Genomic DNA, 21,234 nt, shown 5'->3' with positions numbered 1-21,234 from the left:
TTCCCCGGAAGAAAAAAGAACTGATCTATGTCTGGGCCAGAGATCCGAAAGGAGAAAACCTGGAAATCTAGGCCTATAGCATTTGCACGGATCCTTGGACATCTACAGTAATGGTTTGGGGGGAAAGATAGCTTTGTAGGGTACTAGTTAACAAAAAACCTCGTACATTCACTAACGATGCATAGTTGTCAGCAGACAAACGCTCTCTCCAGAGTACAAGGCTTCCATTAGTATGGTCTTCTTTTGGTAAGAAATAATACCCTTGGTTGGTACCGGGGTGCGCATGTCCGGTCTGGACCTTGACGTGCACAATGTGAAATATCTTAGTAATGACACTGAAACTGTAGAGAAACGTGTTACACAAATCATATTCAGTGCAAAGTATGTGTCTTACAAATCTGCTCTCAAGTCGCTAAAAATCGCTACGAGTCAGAAGCATCTGTCGTTGCTGCCACCTCCTTGTACGAAGCGTCTGCCCACCCAAAGCAGGAATAAAATTGAGCCATTGAGATGCCGTACCCATAATTTACAAACTCTTTTGTGTCTTTTTTCGCCAGTGTATTTAATCGTCCGTAGTTTATTCACTTTGTAATCTATTGATGTTGTAAAAATATAGTGTAATTTAGTTTTGACCTGGGCCAAAATTTTTAAAGCTGTTTTTATTAAAAGAATCGTGTATAAAAAGCTTTAGCAATTTTAACAGTAGTGAGTATCGCAAGAAATGCGCTTCACAGAGTCGATAGCCAAGAACTCGAATGAATCCCTTAATATGTTAACAGCTTCGTCAAACTGTAAGTAAAAATTACAACCAGACAAGCCCCCCTCCCTAGATCCACAACGGTTCAAAATTTTGCCTCTGCTAAAGTACTTGTGACACAATCGACATGAACGAACGATATCTATATGGAGAACTAACCTATCTTCTTTTGTCCTTGTCCAATCCAGAATTTCCTGTAGTTAAATGACTTAATTAAATTAAACAAAAGAGTCTATAAGAGGAACTAACCTATCCTCTTTGTCCTTCTCCTTTTTCTTAAATGCTTCTTGTCTGAGTTTGTCTTTTTTGTCCTTTTCAATCCGCAGCACATCTTCCAAGTTGGTGTTTTTAGCTAAGTCAGGTGCTGCATCTTCCTTTCCTTCATGTTCTTCCTCTGATTCAGTGATTTCCCCGTCTGATATCTAAGAGTAAAAACTGTCTTTGGTAAAAACCGAAATAAAAAATGTAATAAAAGATTAAGCGACTATTAAAAATTAACATTTTTACATTTAGACACACTTACAGGTATGTATAATTTCATAACCTTGCAAACACGCTTCTTCGCACACATAAACACTGACTTTAAGTTGCTAATTATTTATGTTTTTATATATCCTATAGACTCTATCATCTTACCGCAGGACGTAAGGCATTTGTCAATCAAACATCCCCTCCCTCCTATCCCTGCGCGTACCTTAACTATGTGTCGCCTAAATAGGAAGACAAGACACAATCACCAAACTTAAAGAAATAGGCAATAAAGCCGACATGAATTATAGCCTTACATGTTTGTACTACATTAGAATTTCCTATCTTCAGCGGGAACATCCACATCCAATTCCGGCCTCCCCCTCCAACTCCCTTCAATGTCACCGGATATGGTCGGGATTTCAAATGAGAGTTTTAAAGCACAAGATACTTCTAGATATAAAATTTCAAAAAGATCTGGTCACCCGTTCGTAAGTTACAAATACCACATTGCTTCTAATTTTTCCGAATTACCCCCCCCCCCTCCCCAATTCCACCAAAGAGAGCGGATCCGGTTATGTCATTCACCTATCTTGGAATTGTGCTTATTCTTTCCGCCACGTTTCATCCTGATCTCTCCGCTTTAAGCGTGTTCTAAGATTTTCAGCCCCCTCCCCCCTAATGACACTGGACTCGGTCGCGATAAAGAAATAAGAGATATGAGTTTCGAGGTGCTTCTAAATATGAAATTTAATTAAGATACGATCACTCTTTTGCAAGTTAAAAAATACCTCATTTTTTCTAATTTTTTGAATTAACCTCCCCCCCCCCAAAGAGAGCAGATCCGTTCCGGTTATGTCAATCCCGTATCTAGGACTTGTGCTTATTTTTTCCACCAAGTTTCATCCCAATCCCTCCACTCTAAGCATTTTCCAAGAGTTTAGGTTCCGCCCCCCCCAAACATCCCCTTCACCTGATAAGGTTGAAATTTAACATAAGAGCTCTGAGACATGATATCCTCCCAAAAATCAAATTTCATTAAGATCCGATCACTCCTTCGTAAGTTAAAAATACCTCATTTTTCTAATTTTTTCGAAATTAACCCTTCCCCCCAGTCCCCCAAAGAGAGCAAATCCTTCCCGGTTATGTCAATCACGTATCTAGGACTTGTTTTTATTTTTCCCACCTAGTTTCATCCTGATCCCTCCACTCTAAGCATTTTTCAAGAGTTTAGGTTCCATCCCCCCCCCCCAACATCCCCTTCACCGGATAAGGTTGAAATTTAATATAAGAGCTCTGATACATGATATCCTTCCAAACATAAAATTTAATTAAGATCCGATCACCCCTTCGTAAGTTAAAAATACCTCATTTTTCTAGTTTGTTCAGGATTACCCCCCCCCCCCCCCAACAGAGCGGGTCGGTTCCAGTTATGTCAATTACGTATATAGGACTTGTGCTTATTTTTCCCATCACGTTTCATCCTGATCCCTCCACTCTAAGCGTTTTCCAAGATTTTAGGTTCCCCCCTCAATTCCCAACAATGTCACCGTTCCAGTCAGGATTTAAAATAAGAGCTCTGAGACACGATATCCTTACAAACTTCAAATTTAATTAAGATTCGATCACTCCTTCGTAAGTTAAAATACCTCATTTTTTCTAATTTTTCAGAATTGACCCCCCCCCCCCCAACCCGCCAAACAGAGCAGATCCATTCCGGTTATGTCAATAACGTATCTATGACTTCTGCTTATTTTTCTCACCAAGTTTCATCCCGATCCCTCCACTCTAAGCGTTTTCCAAGATTTTAGGCCCCCCTCCAACTCCCCCCAATGTCACCGAATCTGGTCAGGATTTAAAATAAGAGCTCTGAGACACGATACCTTTCCAAAAATCAAATTTCATTAAGATCCCATCACCCGTTCATAAGTCAAAAATACTTCATTTTTCTCTTTATTCCGAATTCCCCGGTCTCCCCCTCCCGTCCCCCCAGATCGTCAAATCGGGAAAACAACGATTTCTAATTTAATCTGGTTTGGTCCCTAATACACATGCCAAGTTTCATCGTCCTAGCTTGCCTGGAAGGGCCTGAAGTAGCAAAACCAGGACAGACAGACAGACGGACAGACAGAAAGACATACCGACAGAATTTGCGATCGCTATATATCACCTGGTTAATACCAAATGCCATAACAAAACCAATAAGAAAAACATATATAAATTAAAAAGAAAAAATATACTTATATATGAATCTTCACGAAATTATTTATAAAACAAGAGCTAAAAGTTCATATGGCACTTGTGACCAGGCCAGACGAGCCAAGAGCTCATATGGTGTGAGCTCTAGCAAAATTATAAGAATTAATAGATTGATTTAAAAGAAAAATCGGAGGCTTAATGCCAATCGGGATTTATCATAAGAGCTCTGAGTCACAAGTTCCTTCTAAATATCAAAATTCATTAAGATCCGATCACCCACTCGTATAGTTATACTTTTTTCTACTTATACCTCTCCCTTCAGCCCCCATATGGTCTAATCGGGGAGAACGACTTTATCAAGTCAATTCATGCAGCTCGCAAACACGCCTATCGATTTCCATCGTCCTAGCAGGTCCAGAAGCACCAAACTCACCAAAGCACTGAACCGCACCCCCTAACTCCCCCAAAGAAAGTGGATAAAGTACAGTTACGTCAATCACGTATCCACGACATTTGCTTATTCTATCCACCAAGTTTCATCCCGATTTCTCTACTCTAAGCGTTTTCCAAGATTTCCAGTTTTCCCCTCCAACTCCCACCAATGTCAACAGATCTGATCGGGATTTGAAATAAGAGCTCTGAAACATGAATTCCTTCTAAATATCAAATTTCATTAAGATCCGGTCACCCGTTCTTAAGTTAAAGTTCCTCCATTTTATTAGTTTTTCCAAATCAACACCCCCAGCTCCTCCAAAGTGAAGAGAACTGTTCCAACTATGTCAATCACGTATCTATAACTTGGGCTTATTCTTCCCATCAAATTTTACGCCGACTTCTCCACTCTAAGCGTTTCCAAGATTTCTGTTTCCCCTCTCCAACCCCTATGTCCCCGGATCCGAATTGAAAATCGAATTAAAAATGGAGCATCTGAGACATAAAATCCTTCTGTGTATCAAGTTTCATTAAGATCTGATCACCAATTCTTAAAATAAAGAAACCTCAATTTTCAGATTTTCCAAGAATTCCAGGATCCCCATCCAACTCCCCCCAATGTCACCGGATTGGGTTGGGATTTAAAATAAGAGCTTTAAAGCACAAGATCCTTCTAAATATCAAATTTCATTAAGATCTGATCACCCATTCGTAAGTTACAAATACTTCATTTTTCTAATTTTTCCGAATTACTCCCCCCAACTCCACCAAAGAGGGTGATCCAGTCTGGATATATCAGTCACGTATCTAGGACTTCTGCTTATTTGTCTCACCAAATTTCATCCCGATCCCTCCACTCTAAGCGTTTTCCAAGATTTTAGGTTCCCCCCAACTCCTCCATATGTCACCAAACCCAGAGCGGATTCGTTCCGGTTATGTCAGTAATGTATTTTGGACTTGTTTTTATTCTTCCCACCAAGTTTCATCCTGATCTCTCCGCTTTAAGTGTTTTCAAAGTTTTCCGGTTCCCCCCTCCCCAACTCTCTCCCCTTAATGACTCTGGATCCGGTCGGGATTTAAAGTAAGAGATATGACTTACGAGGTCCTTCTAAATATGAAATTTCATTAAGATCTGATCACTCCTTCGTAAGCTAAAAATACCTCATTTTTTCTTTTTTTTTCAGAATTAATCCTCCCCCCAACTCCCCCAAACAGATCAGATCCATTCCAGTTATTTCAATCACGTATCTAGGACTTCTGCTTATTTTTCCCACCAAGTTTCATCCCGACCCTCCACTCTAAGGGTTTTCCAAGATTTTAGGTTCCCCCCAATATCACTGAATCTTTTCGGGATCTAAAATAAGAGCTTTGAGGCACGACATCCTTCTAAACATTGAATTTCATTAAGATCCCATCACCCCTTCGTAAGTTAAAAATGCTTCATTTTTTCTCTTTTTCCAAATTAACCGCCCCTCCCCCCTAGATGATCAAATCAGGAAAAAGACTATTTATGATTTAAGCTGATCCGGTCCCTGATAGACCTGCCAAATTTCATCGTCCTAACTTACCTGGAAGTGCCTAAAGTAGCAAAACCGGGACCGAAAGACAGACCGACAGAATTTGAGAGCGCTATATGTCACTTGATTAATACCAAGTGCCATAAAGATATATCTTTCACGGTGAATCAGCTCTTTTGAACATACTTAGCCAGATTCTTTACTGTCAATTTAACTCGTGATCCTACAGTCTCTTCCACCCACCTTCTATCTGTCAACATAAATGAAAAACACTCATTTCTCAAATCCACCAATTCCCCAAAAAAGGAAAAAAGTCGTCTTCCCCACACATCAGACAAGGGACTGGGTTAACACTACAACCCCTAAATTTCCTCTCTGTTTCCACAATATCAATCGACCCTTTCCTTAAGTTCAAAATCTAGTTTATTGTGTCGTTCATTCATATTACAATTTTGAATTATTATATATGTTATATTTATTTACTATCCTTTCATTATCTAGTTCTATCCCTTCATGAGGCCGCAATGAGAATCGTCTCTTATTCTTCGAAATAATTTCCCGCTAGGACAAAGTTTTATTTCTAACAGATTAGTTTCCACTTCGTTGATCATTTAGTACATAGCCAACACATTTCTATTTATTCAACGTGCAAATCAGCAATAGAAACTTTCAGTAACATTTTTTTTCTGTATATATGAAACTAAGGAGTGTGAAGCCTCTGATATAAAGCACATTAGAACTTCAAAAAGGGGTAAGTGTTCAGATATGCTAGCAGTAGGTTATTAAGATAATTTCTCAAACCACATTGGCCTGCCATAACATAAAAAAAGAAACAATTCAATTGCTGCTTCTTTTGTTTGAGTGAATTAATTTTTTTCTTTTATTTCTCAATTGTTCATATCCGTCGATGGCAGTACATATTTGTTTGGATTTTGTGCAAATCGCGCGTATTGGCGAATAACTCACTTTATTGTTGTTAGGTATTTGATTTTAATACTTGTAATTTTTTTTCATTAGTTTAGTTGTAGACTACTTTCCGCGGTTTGTTTTTAATTTTTCCTTGATCATATTATTTTGTTCGCGCTGAAGAAGAGAGCTGGTTGTTCTCTCGAAATATTCGCTTTCTATGTTGTCTTCAGTATTTTCATTTGGCCTTTAAAACCCCCATTTTTGATCGTTTTCTTTCTTTATGTTGTGGGTTATTTATAGTGGAAATAGTGAAAATTAAGGTTTGCTCCCTGTCTGGACGAAATACCTTCCCGGATATACTCCATTATAATAAACTGGTAGCAGCATTATGCCATTCATGGTCAACACTTGGCTATCAATTGTTATCATGACAATTTTGTTTTTTGAAGTTAACTTAAGTGAATGAGTTTAAAAAATGTAGAGAAAGGGTTTAGATGTGAAAGGAAGTCCTTATTATGGTTTTCGTTTTCATGCAATCCTAGGAATGAAACTTTTATTAAGACTATCGTTACCAACAAGAATAAACTTTTACTAGAAAAGTTAGTATGAAGAGGGTAGCAAATTTTACTTCGAGAAGCTAACCATGGGTCCCATAGACCAATCTTTGGGACCCGCCTCCTTTAAGGGGTGGTCGCACGTGGATAAATGTATAATCGGTTTCTATGTAACCTAGTAGATCGAAAATTAATTGGCCGAAAACTGCTTTTGTAATGTGTTAAGTGTGGACAGCGAAATGACCAGGATTCCGCGCCAAACTTGTTCCTCCTAAACAACTCCTAGCCGTAGAAATTAGGTGGCAGCACTACTTGGCAGCACAAAACTCGGTGGACTAAAAATTCTTGAAAAAATTGAAAAATTCTAAAAAAGGACAAAATTAATTAAGGACAAAATCTTCAAACTGAAAAGAGATCATATATTTCTCGCAATTAATTCTTGTAAATTGATTTAAGTTATTTTGTCTGCAGTTATGATCTTACGCAAGAAAATTCCCTTTGATAAGCTTTAGTGCGCATTGAAGTTTCGCTATAAGCCTATTACAAAATAGACACACCAAAAAAGGTCTTGAAACTGATATGGAAATAAAGCCAAAGATAGGAATTCAAATATTAATCAATAAATGGAAAAGCTTATACGCATATTACTAAATATATTTTGACACATAAAGTACGTAGAAGAATGTGAGACATTTTCGAGGCAGTATTTATTTACCTTTTTTATATAATAATAAGATATGAAAAGTAATGCATATTCCATTGGCACTGCGCATAAGGCAAAGAAATACACAAAGATACCAGCTACTAGCCGGTTACCGACGCAGATTTTTTTCTTTGTCACAAGTTATTTAAAATTTTCATCTATAATCTATGAGTTATCTATAACGGTAATATATAGAACTATTCGGCCTAAGTTGGGAAAAAGGAGTTCTGCCGAATCCGATTATAGTTCTTGTTTTAAGTTTTCTTTTTCTCGACAAAATACGTTTATTTGCCTTTTTATGACTACAATTAAGTTAAAGATGCTCAATTCTGAGAGACCAGTAGCTATCCGGTTATAGGCACCGACAAAACGTTGTCACAAGTTATCACAAAATTATCATTAGGTTTTGGGTTGCCTTACGAGTACCTACTTTGGGGCAGTGAAAAACAAGATGGCAACATTATTTACATAGACTCAGCAAGAGATCCCAATGCTGGATTTTTCACGTCGATCCGACATAATTTTTGTCAGGTTTTAGGCTATTGTTTGAAATTCCAATAATTTTGTTTCCGCAATAAATCTTTTCCAATACAATTAACCAAAATAATAGCTACCAAATATAGCTACCAATACAATTAACACAACTCATTTTCGAATATCCATGAGGATCCACTCTACTAGGTCCAAGAGGGTCCTTTTCGCATATCCACAAGGGTTCGCACTAGTGACAAGGTTGGAACCTAAAATTAGACTCGGTACTAGAGTTATCGATTTTGCTGTTCTTTATTCCAGAGTAAGGTCGGGTTTTTAGATGGGTTTTGTAGCCTATATTTTGAGTTGGAGGAGGTTTAAATTAAGGAAAAAACAAAACATTTTTAAACAGCTAATGTGATAGTCTTCCGATCGGAATTGAAAATGGGGCATCTAAGACACAAGATCTTTCTATGTGTCAAGTTTCATTAAGATCCGATCACTCATTCGTAAGATAAATATACCTCAATTTTCACGATTTCCTCTCCCTCCAGCCCCCCAGATGGTCGAATCGGGCAAACGACTGTAGAAACCAACATGGTTTCTAACTCACCTCTAAATCGCAATTTTTCCTCACTCGACAACTTTTCAAATCACATTTTTTGCTCACTATGGGCAAGGATTGGTTCTTTAATAGGTTGTCCCTACCGGGCCAATCTTGGGAAAATAGACTTAAAATTCCAGTGCGTGCATTTGTGGTGCACATCAGTTCATTATTTTAGTAAGCCAAACTATCTCAAATTTATTAAATTGCCCAACTTATACTCACTTGAACTGTTTCTTAATGTTTTTCAAGCAACGATATTAGAACATTTCTAAAGACATAGCTTTCTGAACTTTAAGAAGAAAATGATGCTCTGTTTGATAGACTTTTTTTACACTTCCTAATGACATACGTATCACTAATTCTGAATACATCTATTTCTAGCGCGAAACGAGAGAATTTAAATGATTTTTCTAAGATTACGGGAAAATAAGCGTCAGATTCTAATTTTCTATCGTTTATTCGAATATCTTATCCAATTTCTACAGGTTACGGCAGGATCACCGAATAAATTCCAAATAGTTTGGCCAAACAAATATAAAAGTTTATAGCGGACGGGGTAGGGTTGGGGGACGGGGTAGGTGGGGTTATCCTTTAAGGTATCGAACCGTCTTATATGCAAATAACATTAACTGACGAAAGGGAAAGAGCCTCAAATTATACTAAAAACATTAACCATATACAATCAAACATAGCTTTTTAAAAAGTTCTGAGACTCTATTCCAGAACCAAAATTTGTTAGATAAGTGAATCATATTTTGAAAAGGATAATCAAGCAAAAATAATTATCCTATGTAATAAAACGAGAAACGGTCAATGCAACAAATGCATGTTTACAGCACGACGGCCGGCTCGGTAATGTTTACTGCCGGTCGGTCGCACAGTCCTACGACGCTTGCCTTCAAGCACTAAATTTTATTCGGAAGCAGAAGTATTTAACCTTTAAATTTTCGATTTGAAAACCGATTTATTTTCGAACCGTAAGAAGTTTGAGAATCAAACGAAAAAAGTAGGTAAAAACATTTTAATCTATATGTCTCTGGACTTTTCTTGTAACAAAATTATGAATCCTAGTATATTTAAAAGTCTCTCATTAGTTGCACCTTTAAATCAAAGAACCCAACTATTTTCTAGCTTCTGAAGACCTTTCTAAAGAAAAGGCAGGGTACTAGCCTTTTGGGGTCAGAAGTGTCACTTGGTGATTCTTCAACCAACACCGCGTACTGTTTTAAATTTGTAGAAACAGTTGATTACTCTTCCGATTAATTTCACACAATTTTTTTCAAATGTATCTTGACGAAAAATAAAAGTAGAAGCATTGCAATCAGTTCCAGAAATGATTTTACCAGGTTTTTGTGACACAGACAAAGCTCTGAGCCCAACTTAGGTTCTGAGATCTGTCACATTTCGCGTCGGCTACAGGATTTCCCGTTGCTCGCGAAGACAGAAACTTTTATGTGTGCGAATACTTGGCTCATTTTTGGCCAAATTTTGTAGTAGAAACATTTATTTGGCATTGAATCAAAAATTTAATCAAATATTTTAAACAAGGATTAAAAATCTTTTAATTTTCAAGGAAAACTTCATGGGTTCTTCAAACTGCTGAATTTTTTTTTTAACCTTCTGATATTAGCATCAATTTTTCATCACATGATTTATTATAAGTCCCAATTCTCGGAATACTAATGAATACTAATTCCATTGTTCAACAACGGAACGGTGGATAACGTTTTTTAACCGCCAAATAATCTGCGTTGCCAGCCTTAAATCCCATTTATGTGAGTAAATATTTGGCTTGATTTGCGTTTGTATAACAGTTGATAAACATGTTTCTTTGACCGGAAAAATTTCACTTCAATTTAAAAAAAAAGCTTCATAGTAATAAACTGGTAAAATATCTAACTAACATTTTTACACGGGAATTAATTGAGTTTTTTTCTCCTTTTGTTAAATTTCCTAACAAAACTTCAAATATTATTCAAACTGTTGATTTTATTTTTATCTTTTGACATAAGCGTCGATTCTTTACTCTAACATTTATTCAAAATCATGGTTCCCGGAATGCTTATGAATACAAATTTTCCTTGATCCATTCCATTGTTCAAACAGTATAGTTGCCCATATGCTTACAGATAAGGTGATTGTTGAGCCTCAATCCCTCTTTAAATTTTAGCTCTATCCCTTTAAACTTCTTCAAATTCTTCAGAAGGCTAAAAATTACTTTTCACCCCAGATTCAGCACCATCTCTTTAAACTGACGAGAAGCAGATTCTTCAATAGGTTCTCTACGATCACCAGATTCTCTACGATCCCTTCAAATTGACAAGAAGATTTATCAATAGCAATGACAATACATTAAATACCCGATTTTACACCATTCCTTCAAACTGAAAAGACGCGGATTCTTCGATAGGTATTAAATTATTTTTAACGTCAGATTTAGACCTATCCTTTGAAATGACAAGAAGCAGATTCTTTATAAAGCATTAAATAAATGTTAGCACCTGATTTAGCACCATCCTTTCAAATGGACAAAACTTAGATTCTTCAATAAGTCAATAAGTATCAAACTACATTTAGCACCATCTCCTTAAACTGACAAGAAGCAGATTCTTCAATAGTTATTAAATAAATTTTAGCACCAGATTTAGCATCATCCTTTCAAATGGACGAAACAGAACATCTTAAACAAGTATCAAATTACATTTGGTACGATCTCTGTAAACTGACAAGAAGCAGATTCTTCAATAGTAATTAAATAAATTTTAGCACCAGATTAAGCACCATCCTTTCAAATGGACGAAACACAGATTCTTCAATAAGTATCAAATTACATTTGGCACCATCTCTTTGAATTGACAAGAAGCAGATTCTTATAAAAGTATTATACAATTTTTAGCACCAGATTTGGCACTATCCTTTCACCTGGACAAAACACAGATTCTTCAATAAGTAACAAACTATATTTGGCACCATCTCTTTAAACTGACAAGAAGCAAATTCTTAATAAGTGGCATTTTGTCACTTATTATTTTGTTGTTTGTTTATTATTTTATTATTTTGTCACTTTTTTTGTCTATTTCGCAATCATTATCATCCTTTATATTTGTCAATTTTTTTTACCTATTATTTCAGCCCAAAATCTGAGTTGCCTCAAGGGTTGGGTGTTGAATTGTTTGTTTGAATTATGTTAAATTAATGTTGGATTTAAAATATAATTGTTTTTTTTTAATTTTCAAATTGTTTCCCGTGAGACCTAGATTTTTTTTTTTTCAATTTAAATGGGAGGTCATACATGAGAGGGAGATAGGTCGAAATCTTTCAGCCTATTCTAGCATACAATAGAGGATATTGAGAGTTCCACCAAGATTAACACAAAGGATTGTCCCTTTTGGAAATACCAAAAATGTTCGCTTTTTTGTGTCTTGACTCACTCAACCAACACCCCCAAAGTTCGGAAGACTGATGGAATACCTAAACTCCTGAAATTTCGAAAATGGCATGTAAACTCATCTTTTTCAGCAATGCAAGCGCAAATAAAACTGATCAGTTGTTTCAGCTCACCCCCTACAACTCGAAGCATCTCGAACCAAAAAGATAGAGGGTGCCGAGACTCGGGAGGAGGACTTCATGGAAGGGCTCAAGGCGAGGGCTTAACTTTATGCAGCGCGTTATGTTTAAAAAACATTTTTTTTTAAATCTCATTCAAAATATAAAACAAACTTTGTCAAAACATAAATAAAACTTATCATTACATTCATCTTCAATTATATATTTGCACAGACCTAGTTTGGAAGATTTATCTTCGTTTTCCCAAAAAATGAAATGTTTCTGTGTTTACTGAGGGAATAATCTGACCATTTTTAGTGCAACCGGAACTATCTAGTCAGAAATACAAAAAACAATTCGATTATACGACGGTAAACAATAAATACAATAAAACAAATAAATTAGCCTAAAATCGGAACATTACCGGACTACTATTGATGGAAGATCTTTTCACTAAAATCTTCCGCCATCTATTATGTTAGAAACAAAATCTAGAGAGCACTACCTCTCTGTTAATGCTTCACAAAGCCAGTATATATTGCATTCCTTGTGAGCTTGATTTTACTATTCCTTAGAAGACAAAAAAAACTTGATGAATGAAAAAGAAGTATAGATTCGTTTTCTTTGACAAACAGACAAAGATTATAAACCTTCATACGCATAACATATTTACTGTTTTCAGGACATCCCCCATGAAATGTAAAGATTTTGACTATTGTTCCATTAATCCCTTAGATTTTCAAGATTTGCATTCGCATTCGTTTACTGAAACAGCTATCGTAGCACTCAAAAATGAACGCAAAATTACAATACTTTTACAATCACAAAATAGTCACTAGTTAGATACACTTACGAAATATGGTGCAACTTTCAATTCACTTGTTAAATGCACTTGTTAAATGCACTTACGAAATATGGTAAAAAGGAGTTTGTGAATCTGTTCGTACGGCACTTGACTGGTTCTAGTTTGTTGTAATGCCTAGTATGTCTGCTGATTGATGTGGATGGTGGAAGTATGGATCGGTGCTTATCGTTTGTTAATAGTGATTTCCCAAATTTCATTATTAGCTCATGTCTTCGATCAAATAAGGTGGGCAAATTCAAGAACTCAAGGGCGCTTTCGTAGCTGCTGAAACTGGGTCCAAGTATTATTCTAGTAGCACGTTTTTGGACATGTTCTAGTTCATCTGCCATGTAAGCTATGTTCTGAGTTTGGGGACCCCAAACGGGACAGCAATACTCGAGGAAAGGCCTGATGTAGGTTGTATACGGCAGCAGGAGCTGACGATCAGAGAAGCCTAACCTGCGCATACTTGTTAAACTCTGGATTGAGTAGTGACCCTTGTGCACAATATTGTCTACATGCAGCTTAAACGAGCAGTCACTTGTAAATGCTACGCCTAGGATTGTTGCAGAGGAAACAATTGGAAACAGAGCATCTGGGATAGTGATATCTCGCTTAAGTGGATTAAATGGTAAAACTTTAGATTTCTGTTCATTCACTTGTAGACTATTCGACTTACACTGGTTGATGAAGTCTGTCAAGAAAGTCGGGTCAGACTGCTGCTTTGTCACTGCATTTTCGATTATATATTTGAGAAGCGCGGACAAGTCATTAACAAACTTGAAACGCCCTTCAAATTCTGCAAGGATAGGGTTGATAACGGCAAGAAATAAAAGAGTAGCTAATTTCGTTCCTTCGTAACCTGGGCATCCAAAGGTTAATTCTGACCACTCAGAGAAGGTATCTTCTGCAAACAAAAGGTAAAATGATTGCCGTCTCCCCTGTAAAAATTCTCTCACTTATAGTAGTATTTGTTTTTTAGTTCCCATTTCTTTCAGATTAGTAAATGCAATCATGTGTTTGATAAGGTCGAATGCTTTTCGGTAGTCCGCCAAAATTAAGTCGACAGCACTATTAGAAGTGTCGAACCACTGGACGGTTAAGTGATACATTCGCACTAGATATATTGCCGTGCTACTGCCTCGTATGCAACCATATTGGTACGGATCAAACGCAGGAGCAATTTGTTCTAACAAAGAACGGTAGATAAAACCCTCAGCTACTTTTGCTAAGTTAGGAGTTATCGATATTGGTCTCAGTTGGTCACAGGACTGGGGTGTCTTGACTTTCGGTATAACACGGACATATGCAGCCTTCCACATCTTCGGAAATGATTGTTCTGAGAAACATTGGTTTATCATTGATGCGATAGACTTGGCTAAGGAAGGTGAGTAGTCTTTCAGTAATTTCACGGGGAGTTCACCGGGGTATGTGGCACAGTTGTTACGTAGTCATCCGATTGCATAGTGAACTGCCATTTCTGACACCTCTACGATTTCATCTATATTACTGTTGTTAATGATGGTACACATTTTTTCATCACTTACGGTTGGGTGGGTAGTAAAAATCTGAGTAAAGAATTCGTTGACTTCCGAGGCTTTTATCAGACTACGATCTGGGTTATTGATTCGTATTTCGTTTCCTTTCTTTTTCCCACTAAGCCGTTTTACTGCGTCATGCCACTTGTGAGAATCTAACTTGAGGAGTAGTGCTATTTTCTCCCGTACATATCTTTTTCGGGAAGCTCGGAGGGCTGAGACGACTTTGTTTCTTATCTTGTTTGCATTCAGTGTGTCTCATATAGCATGGAGTTTACATCGTTCTTTGATGATTTTTTTATATTAGTATCAACCACGGCTTATCCGTCTCACATATCGTGCGTTCTTTAACTGGAAAAAATTCATGGTACATTTGCTGCAGAATCGAGTATGATGTCTCGAGCTTTTCATCCATATTTGTTATAACACAAACTGGATTGAAGTCAAGTTAGCGATCCACCTGCCAAATGCTTGGATGGAGCTTTCACTGAGGGGTGTGTAAACTATTTTAACCTTTTTTGGTTTCGGTATATGATTTATGCTCTTTGGTTTCCACCAGAGAACGTTGTGGTCTGACTTAGCGAGTGGTCCTAGGGAAACTGATGGTTCATAAAACACCTCAAGATTCGTTAGTATGAGGTCTAGTATGCTTCCACTTTCATGAGTGGGAACATCGACCACTTGTTTTAGATCCAGCACACGTGAAATCCACTTTTTGTCGGTTAAGTTAATGTCTCCAGCTACGATGAATGCTGGATTACTGGATTGTTTCCGAAAGTTGTCACCTTGATGCTGCAGAAACTTCACTAATTCACGTCTGTTGCGAGCACCTCCGTGATAGTATACTTCTGCTAGAATGATACACTAGTAAGTTCTTGGTAACCCTCTCGGTCTGCACCACAGCCAGATTGCTTCATGACAGGAATCTGAAGGGCTATTAAGTTGTCTGTATGGCAAGTATTCACGACAATAGATGCCTACTCCACCTCCACGTCGTGTGTCGTCTCTGTCACACCTGGTATTGATGAAGTTCAGATAGCCTCTTATAGCGCCTGTTTCAGTAGTAATATGCCAACATTCGGTAATTATTGATAGTGGTGTCGAGTTGATGCGTAAGACAAGTTCTAACTCGTCCACTTTATTCGTCAGTGATCCGGAACTGCAGAGAATCAGGCTTGGGAAATTTGTTTTAGTACTTAGAGTGACAGGTTTTAGCACAGGAGGGGGATTATCCGAGTTGTTCGAAGCTTCGTAAAGGGTAGTATGGCTTCAATGTCGGTAATATTGGTTTTGGTTCTGAGGAATTTATATTAGCTAAGCATGCCTCATATTGCTTATTCTTTGACTTTTTTGTTCTGCTGTCATTGCAAACTATACTGATTACTGGAATACTGTGATCACCGTTATAAAGTACACGGCGCTCTCTGCGTTCTCGGACCCTTCTACCTGCGCGCTTGCCACGCCATTTCTTTTTCCTTTTTGGCTTAAGCTGAACAGTGGTGACATCTTCGCAAGGTTTGTACAGTTGGTATGCAATGAGAATTTCAATAATAGATGGCGCTAGCGGTCCGGACTTACTTTTCGCTTACTTTTCAGAATGCTTTTTAGGCTATCATCAGCGTCTTCTGCTGTCATTTTTAGATATATTTGTAGCAACACAATCACTGTATAAGTGGTTCAAATTATCGTCACTCGAAAATAGGTATATCTCAAACACAAACAAGCTAAACTAAAGTAGCATGGTATGCAAGCCTCAATGGCGCAACACCGGCACAGATGACGCGATGTCAGAAGAAGAGGTGAGCGCCGCATTCGTGAGACAGTTAGTGAGTTGACTTCTATTCCCCAGGCGTAGTTTAGTATGAATATATTTAGTATTATCATTAATTTGTAATCATGTTATTTCCCAAAAATTTTAAGTTATTTCCCAAAAATTGGACCATCGAGCGTTTTGGGATATTATCTTGTAATTGTTCATTTGATAAAATTAATGGAACTCGAACCTGAACTGACTCTTTAAAAAAAAAAACAAAAATCTTTATATGTTCTAGAATTATGAAAATAAGAGATACAGCCTTTCATTGGGTGCAACTATTTAATTTAAGGGGTATATAAGTCTATAAGATAAGGAAATAAGTCTACAGTTTATAAGGAAATCAAGAATACAATTTTCAAGCAGGTTACAGATGCACAATCTACAGCCCTCTTTTTTGGTGTCCCAAAATTTTAGACTTTTGGTCTGGAACAATTAACAATATTCGAAGTCAGGTAGCTCTATTTGGTCTGGGCTGAACAAAATATTATAAGTTTTGGCTGATCAAAAAAAAGAAAAAATTTTTAAAGCAGTTTTAGTTAGTCTATTCTGTTTTGTTTTGGGGTTAGAGGGAAATGAATATTTTTTTTTCTTGACTTCCTAGAAAGTATATGCTCTATATCTTTTTATACTTACTTCCCAGAAGGCTCTTTGGCTAGTGCACATTTAAATTATTTTTAAACTTATAAAGAAAAATTTTAAAATAAAACGAATACAAAAAGAAAAATTTGAAAATAAATAAAATTAAGTAAAATTATAATTAATAATTACAATTAATAGAAAATAAATTAAAATGCTAAAATAATAATAACAAATATTAAAAAAACTGTCATTATTTACTTATTTATAGATATTAGTTTGGACAAATATATGTTTTAAACAAATTTCAACAGAATGAGATTTCTGTCATAATAAATTTGGCTCAAATTCAGGAATTAATAAACTGATATTCCTGATTGATATGATATTTTACCTCTCCATACTGAGCAAGAATTGATTTCTTCAACTGCTTTTCTTCTTCTGTATAGCTCTTCACTGAAACGACAGACTGAGCTTGCTTTTCCATAATTTTTGCAATCCTATCATCCACATCAAAAAGGGGCTTTTTTTCTTCTTTCAACTGGGATACTTCCATGAGGACATCCCACTGACTAATTATTTCGTCACAAACTTTATCAATGTCAAGATTCTGGAAAAAAAAACTCATGAAGATAAATTATGTCCTAGGTTCACACAGCTACGTTTTGAGCAAAAAACGACTGTTTTGTGCTTTCCATCAGATCTGATTCTGATTCAGTTATTGCTATAATTTCAAGTATGATAGTGACAAGTATGATATTATGAAAAAATGAAAAAAAAATGTTTTTTAGGCTACTTACTTTCAAGTATGATAATATGAAAAAAGAAAAAAAATGTTTTTAAGACTACTTAGTTTCAAATATGATAGTATGAAAAAAGACAAGAAAAAATGTTTTTTAGGCTACTTAGTTTCAAGTATGATAGTATGAAAAAAGACAAAAAAAAATGTTTTTTAGGCTACTTAGTTTCAAGTATGATAGTATGAAAAGAGAAAAAAATGTATTTAGGCTACTTACTTTCAAGTATGATACTAAGAAAAAAGAAAAATAAATGTTTTTTAGACTACTTAGTTTCAAGTATGATAGTATGAAAAGAGAAAAAAATGTATTTAGGCTACTTACTTTCAAGTATGATACTAAGAAAAAAGAAAAATAAATGTTTTTTAGACTACTTAGTTTCAAATATGATAGTATGAAAAAAGACAAAAAAAATGTTTTTTAGGCTACTTAGTTTCAAGTATGATAGTATGAAAAAAGAAAAAAAAAATATTTTATAAGCTACTCCATGCTACTTGATTTGGAGTTTTGCTTTTTGCGTTTTAACAGATAGGAAGAATCAATTTCGTCTAAACAGTTTTGCTGCATCTACTGTGCAGGGGAGGTCTTGCATTAGAGCATCAAATTTGGGAAAAATTGCTTAGAGCCTTAATTTTGGAAGAAAAAACATTTTTCATGAATGCCGTCACATTTGCATACATTGGAAGAGCAACTTACGTCATTTTCCCCTGGCCATTACAATAATGTGGCTTTTTGAAACTCAGCTTATAACCAAACCTATTGAAAAAGAAAAAAAAACGTTTTTTTAGGCTACTTGATTTGCAGTTTTGCTGTTTGCGTTGTAACCGATAGGAAGAATTAGTTTTGTATGAACAGTTTGGCTGCATCTACTGTGCATGAGAAGTCTTGCACTAGAACATTGAATTTGGGAATATTTGCCTTGAGTCATAATTTAGGAAAAAGAGCATTTTTCATGAATGACATCACATTTGCAGGCATTGGTAGAGCAACATCTGATGAATGTAAAACATACAAGATGAAAAATGACTCAGAGCAGCCAAAACAAAAGGCTTGGAATAAGCAATGGCAAGAATCACACTGAATTACAAACAAAAATGTGACACAATAATATATGTGGTTAGAAGACAAATTAAATACTAGCCTAGGTAAATTTGGTGTAGGAAAAGAAAACAGTAATGGCTATAGGCTTTTGCAATTTTGTAGGTATAACAATCTAGTTATAACCAATACGGTGTTTGGTCACAAAATGGCCCATAAGTTGACATGGTATTCACGTGATGGTAAGACAGCAAACCTTATTGATTATGTTATTGTAAACAGAAGACTAGCAGGATCAATACAAGATACTAGGGTGTATAGGAGTGCCGTTATTGATGTTAAAAGTAAAGATCACCATCTAGTAGTGTCTAAGGTTAATTTAAAGCTGAAATTTCGGAAGAGTAACTCCCTCCCGGAAAGTTATGATGTTGGTAGACTTCAGGATGAAAATTTGAGAAAAAAATTCCAGGAACAGTTGAGTACTAAACTTGAGGGTTTAAAATTTGACAATGTGGAAGATGGATGGAATAATTTCAGAAAAACAATTTGTGAAGTTGCTGATGGCGTCCTAGGGAAGAGTGCTAAGACAGCAACTAGGAATATTAGTGAAAAAGCTTTAGGTTTAATAGAGAGTAGAAGGGGTTTGTATAAGAATTATCTGAGCGATAGGCCGTATGAAAACAAAAGGAATGTAAAGAAAGTGGAGAAAGCATTAAAATATGAACTAAGGAGATGTGAAATGGAGGCGATGGATAAAATTACTGAGGATCTGAAAGATGCGGCTAGACGGCATAATAGTAAAATATTATACTGGCATGTTAATAAATTGAAAGGGAGTAGCCGATTCGGACTAGTCCCAGTTAAAGATAGAAATGGGGCCACAATTAGTGATAAGGAAAAAGTTAAAGAAAGATGGGTGGAACATTTTGAGAATGTGCTAAACCGAGATACAGTTGCAGGAAAAGATATAGATGAAAATGAAAAAGTTTGTGATACCTTGGATGTGAAGGAAGATTTGTTTAGTGAGGAAGAATTAGCGACAGTACTAGAAGGACTAAAAAATAATAAGGCCCCAGGTGCTGATAGTATGATTAATGAGTTCCTTAAATATGGTGGCTCTGAGGTTAGGAATAGGCTACTGAAGATTATGAACATGATTTTTGAAAAAGGGGAAGTACCCAATGATTTTAGGAAAACCTTAATTAAACCACTGTATAAGAAAGGTGACAAGAGTGAATGCCGTAATTATCGAGGCATTAGTCTAGTCTCTGTAGGTAGCAAATTACTGAGTAATATGATACTTTTTAGACTGAGACATGCTGTAGACAAAGTTTTAAGGGAAGAACAATGCGGTTTTAGAAAAGGTAGAGGATGTGTCGACCATGTTTTCACTCTTAGGTTAATAATTGAGAAGTCCCTTCGTTGTCAAACACCTTTGGTCCTTAGTTTTATCGATTATGAGCAAGCTTTCGATTCTGTTGATAGAACAGCGTTAACAAAGGTCTTATCGTTATATGGTATACCAGAAAAATACATTAAAGTGATTTGCGCTATGTACGCGAATAGTACTGCTGCGGTTAAGGTAGGAAATGAGGTTAGCAACTGGTTTTGTATTAAATCAGGAGTTAAGCAGGGTTGTGTTCTATCCCCCTTTATATGGATCATTTTGATGGACTTCGTCTTAAGGAGCACAGGAAAGGCAATTGGAGACCATGGAATCAAATGGGGAGGAAGAATGCTCCTGGACTTAGATTATGCTGATGATTTAAGCATATTAGATGAAAGTGTGAGCAAAATGAATGAATTTTTAGAGGTTTTACGAGTTCAGGGTGCTAAAATAGGCTTGAAAATTAATGTTAAGAAGACTAAGTCACTAAGGCTAGGAATAAGTGAAGATGAACAGGTGACCTTAGGTAACGAAAAGATTGATCAGGTTGGGAGCTTCAGTTACCTTGGTAGTATTATTAGTAAAGATGGTGGGAGCAGTGAAGATGTTAAAAGTAGAATAGCTAAAGCTCAGGGTGTTTTTTCACAGTTAAAAAAAGTTTGGAAGAATAGAAAGATAAGCCTACAAACCAAGATTAGAATATTGGAAGCTACAGTGATGACAGTGGTCAAATATGGCTCTGAAGCATGGACACTCCGAAAAGCAGATGAAAATTTACTAGATGTTTTCCAGAGAAATTGCCAACGGATTGTTCTGGGTACCCGGCTGACTGACCGTATTTCAAACAGTAGGTTGTACGAAAAGTGTGGTTCAATCCCGCTTTCTCGGGCTATAATGAAAGAAAGGTTGAGATTGCTAGGCCACGTTCTACGGATGAAGGATGACAGATTACCGAAGATTGTCCTTTTTGGCCAACCGTCTGGGGCTACACGGAAAGCAGGTCGTCCTTGTCTGGGTTGGGAGGATGTCATAAATAAGGATTTAAAGGAAATGGGAACTTCCTGAGAGGGTGTAA

General features: G+C 36.4%; 1 protein-coding gene across 1 annotated transcript in view; it reads right to left on the bottom strand.

Annotated features, from left to right (window-relative positions):
• The window catches only part of LOC136031759 (coiled-coil domain-containing protein 43-like), a 50,345-nt gene that overhangs the window by 13,112 nt on the left and 15,999 nt on the right, over positions 1-21,234 (bottom strand). The window contains exons 2-3 of the mRNA XM_065711491.1: positions 17,332-17,547; positions 1,007-1,179 (exon numbers count right to left, since the gene is read on the bottom strand). Of these exons, the coding sequence (XP_065567563.1) occupies positions 1,007-1,179; positions 17,332-17,547 (389 nt within the window). The remainder of the gene's footprint in view (positions 1-1,006; positions 1,180-17,331; positions 17,548-21,234) is intronic.

This window comes from Artemia franciscana, chromosome 10 (assembly GCF_032884065.1).
Source record: "Artemia franciscana chromosome 10, ASM3288406v1, whole genome shotgun sequence".
Taxonomy (NCBI): domain Eukaryota; kingdom Metazoa; phylum Arthropoda; class Branchiopoda; order Anostraca; family Artemiidae; genus Artemia; species Artemia franciscana.
This window is presented reverse-complemented; position numbering and strand designations above follow the sequence as displayed.